Source organism: Taudactylus pleione, unplaced genomic scaffold, assembly GCF_031769625.1.
Source record: "Taudactylus pleione unplaced genomic scaffold, aTauple2 ptg000201l, whole genome shotgun sequence".
Classification (NCBI taxonomy): domain Eukaryota; kingdom Metazoa; phylum Chordata; class Amphibia; order Anura; family Myobatrachidae; genus Taudactylus; species Taudactylus pleione.
The window spans coordinates 11,438,270-11,446,723 of record NW_028284603.1 but is presented as its reverse complement, the minus strand read 5'-3'; the positions used below and the strand labels follow the sequence as shown (position 1 = coordinate 11,446,723).

Below are 8,454 nucleotides of genomic sequence, written 5' to 3'. Positions count from 1 at the left end.
TTCCTCCACTCCCCATGCCAGTCACCCTCCCATTTCCTCTACTTTATTTTTGTTGTTTAATTTTTTTTTTTAATAACTGTATTAATCTCTCTATTTTGTTGCTTGAAGTTGTTTCTTCCACCTGCACATGTTTACTGTCTCTACAGTTTTATTGTAAGCACAGCTTGTATATACTGTACTATTACTTTGCTTTCTTTGTATGATTTATTTTTGTGTAATATGTAAATTGTAAACCGCCAATAAAAATTACTTTCATTTAATTTAAGTATTTAAAAAAAATATTAGATCTAAGCGAAAATGTTATGCATATCTGTAATGAGGAATAATATAGTATATACTTAGATTGTTACCTTTTAACAGGTGAACTTTAAAGATGAATATTAGCTGGATATACGGTTCTCCCTGATTAACTTTTCTAGGTCACATGCATTAGATTTGATGTGATACAGGAAAAGACGTCCCACAGCAAAAATAAGAAAAAAGATTTTACAGGAAGAGCTGTAACATTGTTGAACATGCTGCAAAGGCTATAAGCATTAACCGACAGGTAGAGGTCTATCATAGCTTTAAAAAATATATATTTTTATATTATTACTACTTTTATTATTAACACACAAAGTAGCTCATGCCTAGTAGTGCTTACACTGATTTTCTTACCGTATATCTATACTGTATCCGTACAGTAGTGTCACCGGGGTCGGTGTCAGACAGTGCTCCAAACAGACCTCCACACACGACCATTTATCTTCGTGTGGAAGAGGGTGTGGTCTCATGGCACACAGCCATTTTCATCACTCTGGGAGCATGCCCAGCACTCCCCATACTACCGGCTCCTATAACTTGGTTGGATGTGAGCGTATCTGTGAGCAAGTTCATGTGATGTAACTGGTGCAGAACTGGGTACATTTTACAATGCTTATGGCTCAGCATATGGGCGTAAATACCTTATTTTGTTACTTGCAACCCTTTAGAGTTTTTTTTTTACATATATTCAGCATGAGTCCCAAAATGTTTTTAGGTGTATGCCAACCCTGTTTTCCTGGTATTTCTGAAAACAGGCAAAGCACACTTGTGCCACATGAATCATTGTGCCACGATGGCATGTGAAGGCAAGAAGGAAATATGCACCAACAAAAAATTATTTTTGGCTTTGCCTAACTAGGGTTAGAGCACCTATTCAAGTCATTCAGGACATACTGATATGCATTAGATGTAGTGAATGGGGCTAGAAGTAAGCTGCATACATACGTAAAGATTTTCTGTGCAACCATCCAACTAGTTGATTGGTTGGAATGAAAATCTGGTAAGGTATGGGAGTAACTGATGATCAGCAATTTGTTCCTAAATGCCAGAAAACAGATGAAAATGGTCGTCAGACAAGTTTGTTAAATGTTTGATCCAAATAATTTGTTCAAACAACAGTTTTTGTCCTTTTTCCGGCGTTTGGGAGCAAATTGCTGATTGTCATTTGCTTTCATACCTTACCAGATTTTCATTCCAACCAATCAACTAGTTGGATGGTTGGACAGAAAATCTTTACGTGTGTACGCACCTTATGTCATAGACAATCAGAAAAGTAAAATGTCAGTAGACGGTCATATTATTTGAGCTCTACCATTTCCTGTGTGTCCATGCATATAATGAAATATGAAAGGGGTGTGCTAGACTACCATGTTGTCACAGTAGTGATGTGAGGCTCTTGCCAAACTGGTACCTGAAGATTATATTGCTGAACCCACCACTATGTGAAAGGAAGTTCAAACATCCCAACTTGTTCTAGGTAATCACTATGATGGCAGGTTCCAATATGGTATTGACATAAATGTGTGTTGTGGTCACTGCACTGAGATGCTAGTGGTGTTACCACGGATTATATCACATAAATAATTTATATTTATATAAAGTAGGCACCTTTAATAAATGTTATATAGTCACGCTGTAAATGTTTTTGGAGCATAGAAACTCCAATAAAGGTGCTTTTAAGTGTAGACCAGATTTATAACTTAATTTTATTGCTTCATTTTATTACTCATTTTTTTCCAAGAAAATAATTTATTTAAAATTATGTGTCATTTTCTTGCTTAATTTTCTTTTTTTTAAGAATGTATTTTCATATCAATCAGGAATATTATTCATCACTTCCCATTTTAGACATAGTTACACTCTTTAGCAAGTATGAAAATCTGTCAGTTTTATCACGTGTGACAATATCTTTATCAATCACAATGGTTCCTAATTCCCAGTTACATCACCATCTTAAATTGTTGTGCATTTTCAATTACACGTTTTAGTAGGAAATTAAATCTTCCTGATGTAATATTTTAATGATAATGAGTCTAGTTGAATAGAATTAAATCATCAGTGCAATCAACTTGTTAATCACTTTGAATGTGACCCTTAAACCTATTTTAAGCACAGAAATATACATGTATGAATATTATAAATTCAGCATTATATGTTCTTTATTTAAGGTCCAATAGTTTCTATTAAAAGTTTTTTTTAAAAATCATATAATCGATAGTGGGCTTTCAAATATTCCTTTCATACACAATTTGTAACCCTGTCTATTTCACAGCTTAATAAAGTAGTCATAAAAAACATATACTATCCACACTCTTAACCACCTCACTTGTGAGACCACAATCCATACTAGATTGAAAGTGTAATTTTTTTTCATCATTAATTAATAATTAGTTGAATCACATGGTTATCATTTTGTGGTGTCATGTAAAATCTGCATGGAGATTTTTTTTAATTATTATTATTATTACTAATATTAGCAACTGTACTTAAACTATTACCATTAGACTTTGACCTTTTATACAACCCATATTGTTTTAGTCAAAAGCTCTAGGTGTTTGTTGGTGTGTAATGATTATTAATTAATTATTACTTTTTTGCTTATGTTTCTTTATGGGGGAAACAATGTATAAGCAAACATTTTGTTTAAGCATAACAAAACAGATATTATTAGCTTATCCCACCTAGTAGATAAAAGGGATTTGCTCCTTTAAGAACTTTACTAAATCTCATCCCTTTGTCAATAATACCACTTTTGGTGGGAGACCCTCCCCGTGTGAACCCCCCCCAATCGCGCTAACACTTAACTGGAATTCACCCCTTTGGCACTGCTCTGGTGAAACCCTAGCAGGGAATATCTGGCACAGTGTGCCGGCACAGTTAGCATGTCAACAGTTATGATGTCAACACTGTTGAAATGTCGACAATTAACATGTTGACATCTGCAAAATATTGATGTGTTCACAATGTTGACATTGCAAATGTTTACAAGTGAAATGCAGACATATTACATAGTGACGACATTAGGTTTAGTATTAGGGACATACAGCAGCAACCGCTATTTTGCGACATAACCTGCAACTGCAACTAAAGCCACAAACGCTGGAACATTAGATGCAGCCGCCGGGTTACTAGATTAGGCTTAGGGTTAATTTAGGGCACATACCGCCGGATCAGTTGCATCTCTGATTGTCAAGATTGTTCACATATCAGTGTCAACATAGTCTATGTCAACATGCTGAACATGTTCTCATGTTACATGTAGACATTATAACCATGTCGACATCCTCATTTCTACATAATAAATGTCGACATTCTTACAGGCAACAAAATACCCATAACCCTGCACAGTAGCAATAAGGTTTGCTTCCCTGCTATAGAGAGACACAATCGTCTTGCAAGGTGATCAATAGAAGTTGTGGCTATGAGTGACTGTTAGGATACTTCTATATATGTAAACTAAGGGGGCTCTAAAATCAGGAGGGTAATCCTCACCAAAGCACTGTTATTAGGAAGGGAGGAAATTTAGGAAAAAATCTTATGAAGTGGAAAACCACCTTTCATCTATGTACATACCAACTCATACCAAACCGATTTATACAAAAAAAAATTGCAACAAATACAGTTATCTTTTCCAGTCCTTTTTGCACAAAATTTATTTACAATGTATACATAAATGTTCCATGGTGGGACTATGGAAAAATGTACACACGGCTGCTGCCGTGCTGGGAAATGAAGTCAATGTATTAAAAATAAATCTTCTACAGTTCTTGTTTTTGAGCTGCATGACAAAAGAAAATGATGCACATATTGGTTGCTGCTGAATGGGGACACTGATGCTCCGTTGTGACAATTATGCTCCATACACATTGCCTTTTGATTTCCATGCCTCCTCATACCAGTCTCCTTAAGACACCGCCTGCAACAGCTGATTAATCATTGTTGATGACTGCAGTTTTTCCCATCCTTCCCGATTTACATCTGTTCAGGCCAATTCAAATATGGTGAGTAAATGAATTAGACATGCAAATTCAAGCCCCAGGCTAGAGAGAGAGAGAGAGACAGAGAGAGAGAGAGAGGGAGACAGAAAGAAAAAAAAACTGAGAGACAAAGCTGTAGAGTAAGTGCGCATGGCTGAAATCCTTGGATTGAAGAAAAAAAATCTTCAGCCTGTCATACTTATTGTAGACCTGCAAATGAGGACTCTCTGTCATCTGCAGGGTAACTGTAAGGCTTTAATTTCGTTAAGTAAGGAGGCTTCAGGAGGAAGTGAAGAGCTATGGAAACAACACACATAGTGTGGAAAAATTTCACATTTTTTTAAAAAAATCTATAAGAAACAACATAATATGGTTAACAGTATAATATCATTTACAATATTTCACTCTTTGTTCTCTTAATGTCTTATATACGTATTTATCATGTCCCCAAACTTGATTTCAGCATCTGCTTTCTGCTGTTTTTTTTTTTGTTTTTGCTTTTTTTATAGGGGTGTCTGTGTCGAAAAACTGTGTCTTGATCCAACATGGGCACCAAGACTGGAACTTTGCTGTTGTGGCAGAAACACAGTACGTGAAAATTTTATTCCATTGCAGACAACACATATTCCCTTAATTACTGAGCATGGATGTCCATTACATGCCCACTCATTGTTGGATCTCCTGTGTTAAGTACTGAGGGGCTAGATGCTGACATCGGCATTCCAGGGTGAGGTGGTCCACCGTGCATCATCATTGCTGGGTGGTGATGGTGTCCAGGAATGTAGGTATGCACAGACGGCCCGTGACGCAGCTGAGCGTGATGTAAGGGCATCTGTGATGGAGGATAAGTTGGCTGTCCCATACTTATACCCATCGGACCACTTGGAGATATGTAATTCCCTGGCATACCTTGCAGTCCTGAGAGAGAAAGAGGAAAAAGCTAAATATTGGCAAATTACACTGACAGTATGTTCATCACTATATATAAACGTACATAAAAAAAAGCCCTATAAAATACACTTTCACATATCTTATATAAATCTAAGAAACAGAAGCTTGGATCTGGGATCCTATCAGTTTACAAATGAGGTATATTCACTGTTTTTATAGCGATTTATCTCTACACGCCTTGAAGGGAATAAACAAAAGAAGTTATTGTTTACTGGAATATTGCCATAAAAATAAAATGCATTATGTAGGGCTGATAAATGGGAGGAAGGGTTTTTTTTTTCTTTCATACATGCTAGAAATCAATAACTGTTAGCAATTAATTCCTTCCTTGTGATCATGAATGTTTAAAATAAATCAGACTACAAACTCAGTCAAGCTTTCACTAAATTTGAGAACAATGAGGAAACGGAACGTAAAACAATGGCCCCCCTGCTTTCTGTGGGCCTCTGTCTTCTGCATGGTTTGCTATAGTTGATGAAAACTGACAGGTGTATTGTCTCAGGGAGCTATAAGCTCCATAATCATGGAGGGTGAAAGGCATAACGCTATTTCTAAGTAGGTTCAATTGGCTTTAGTTCTAAGTAGTGCTGCAGCGTGAACACCTTGGATTCAGGTCTCAGGGCTCCAGCGATGTAAGGCTGCTTAATCTAGCCTAAAGGAAGATTTTTTTTCTTTTTTTTTTCTCCCTCACTATGAAAAATTGCTTCGAAAATATACTGTATCCGTTGGTCTTTAATCAAAAGTGATGATATTTTCCATAATATCCTATTAATTTAATTGGTTATGAAGCATATCATACATCATTTAAATTTAATTGACCCAGAAATTAAGAAACAATATTTAGATTAACTAAACTAGAAGTGTTCATGATGTGTGAGAGAGCGGCCGATGGCTTCCCAGCAGCTATCTTAGCCTGATGTGTGATTCAAATTCTTGGTGCACACATCAGTCTCACAATTAGGAATAGATTAGGACCAAACAAAATAAACCACAGCAGTTTTTTTTTTATTCATCCTGATGCAGAATAATAACGGGACATTTTTGATTGCATCTGAGCACATTCCTTCAGACAGAATAATATTTTTGCTGCAGAATAATACAAAAGCATGATTGTGGGCCAGTCTTTCTCTCTCTCTCTCTAGACTTCACTGGGCCTGCCACTGACGATTGCATTAATGATCTCTATTTTTGTATACTGAATGAGTCAAATCCATTTGTCACACTGCAAGTGATGGCATACTTAATTTGGATATAGTCAATTAGCCCAGGCAGAGCTGCACAACCTGCTGTGCACACCTCTATTTTGTATTCTTTTACTTTGCCTTTACCACAAGTAATCCTATTATATATGATGGACAAAGAGGTGCAAAGTGGAAATTCAAAGTTTTCCTGCATGGGATCTTAAACAGCACTAAGCATTTCTGCTCTTATACGAGTGCCGTGCTTATTTTGCTTAAATAAGTCCCTGTTTGCATTTTGTTCTCTTGCAGGTTAGTGAAGAAGTGTAACTCATGCATCAACTGTGGTTAGACAGATTTATGACACTTTGGGGACATGGTCTTTCCTCTCCTTGCACTGCTGCAGACTGCTTACATTTTGCAAATCAGTCTGTTGCCATGGCAACCCTCTCCCCCCCTCTTCCACCACCTCCTGCCTGCTCCTTGTTTTGTCATGTGGTCAGTACTGTATAATAACAACACAAGAGTAAATGTACAATCTATGCAGCACTTTATGCACAAGATAAATTAAACAAAATCAGACAGAAAAACAGGATACCGGATTTTCATGGAAAAGGAATGAACAAGCATGGAGCTATGGGCAGGGAGAATACAAATTACGAAAATCCACAGTGTAGAACAAAAAAAAAAAAATCCTTGAGCAAAGTAGACACAGCGTCCCCGTTGTACTTACTTCCCCCTTGCTTTGCCATTGGTTAACTAGTTGGTGGTTACATGTAGTGCCATTGCCCCTCCATGCCCATATTCATGCCCATTCCACTCATAGGTCCTAAAAGGGAGATAAAAATCCAAGAAGATGCCAGAAGATCAGAGAAATGAACAGAGAGCACCCAAAGAACCCAATATCACAAACCAATCTTAAAGAAATCAAGATATAGGAAAAGCACCCAGATTGTAGCCATATTATGATTTTCAGATGAGTAAAGATATAGCGAGAGATACAAAATCTCAAATTCAACATTTACATCTTAGGCTAACTCAGCACGAACTATTAACAATATAAAAATGAGAAAAAAAATCTTACCTGGTGCTCGGATTCCCATATGTTGCTGGCCGTCCATTACAAAACCTCCCATTGGCTGTCCATCGGTATTGTAAGGTGTTCCTTGACTTACTAAAATACATTAAATTACTGTTACCAACTAAACTCAGCTACACGTAACAAAATATCTAGCGAACAGTCAGGAACTATTGAAAGGACACTATGAAACCACCCGCCCATTTCCCAACACCCATTAAGCACACTTAGTACATGGAATATTAGGCAAATAGTAACAAAAAGGAGCCCAACACCATATTTCTGACCAACATGCCATTATTCTATGTAATGTTGATATCTCTTGGTTGGAGTCAAGAGTATACAACATTTCACATTTTGTTAAAACAAAGACTGCAGATTCAGCGTTCCCAAAGACACTTAAATAAGACATACCCATGTATTATAAAATAGGTTTTAGTTGAACACATAACAAGCTTGCTTTAAAGTAAAATGCCTTAAGGCAGTTAAAAGGACAAAAAAATACAACTACCTCATTGAGCGTCTTTGAACTTTACCGACTCCCATAAGGGATACTGACCCTGTTACCCTTTTGACAGGTAATAAAGTTTACAGCAATTCCACACCAAGCCATGCACCAGGGAGTGGTCAAAGTAGCAGAAAGTATAGCTGAGGAGAAAAACTAATACAAAAAGTCAAAATGTGTACCAATTGTTTGTTTTGTTGCTGTTTTTTTGTTTTAGAATTTAATCAATTGCTGTGCCACAAAAAAAACGACAGGACTGATGTCTTGTTTTGTTTTACTCCCGGCATTTATTTTATTTACCAGGTACTGGACCTCCCGGTGAATGGCTTGAAGATGGTTTTCGCCTGCGTGACTTGAAAACAGTTACTATTGGGGACTTGCCTGCTCGATTGGATTGATCTATCATAGGCTGGACTATTCTTCTTCTGGCATTTATAAACCTAGAAAAGACAACAAAACATA

At 36.8% G+C, this 8,454-nt stretch overlaps 1 protein-coding gene across 2 annotated transcripts in view; it reads right to left on the bottom strand.

Moving 5' to 3' along the window:
• Window positions 1-3,925: 3,925 nt before the first annotated feature.
• The window catches only part of MEIS1 (Meis homeobox 1), a 168,928-nt gene continuing 164,399 nt past the window's right edge, over window positions 3,926-8,454 (bottom strand). The window contains exons 10-13 of one of the 2 annotated variants that reach the window (XM_088477253.1): window positions 8,293-8,432; window positions 7,494-7,583; window positions 7,143-7,238; window positions 5,110-5,198 (exon numbers count right to left, since the gene is read on the bottom strand). In XM_088477253.1, the coding sequence (XP_088333379.1) occupies window positions 7,180-7,238; window positions 7,494-7,583; window positions 8,293-8,432 (289 nt within the window). In that variant the 3' untranslated portion in view covers window positions 5,110-5,198; window positions 7,143-7,179. Of the gene's footprint in view, window positions 5,199-7,142; window positions 7,239-7,493; window positions 7,584-8,292; window positions 8,433-8,454 lie in introns of both variants that reach the window. The other variant, XM_088477252.1, reaches the window with a different exon arrangement.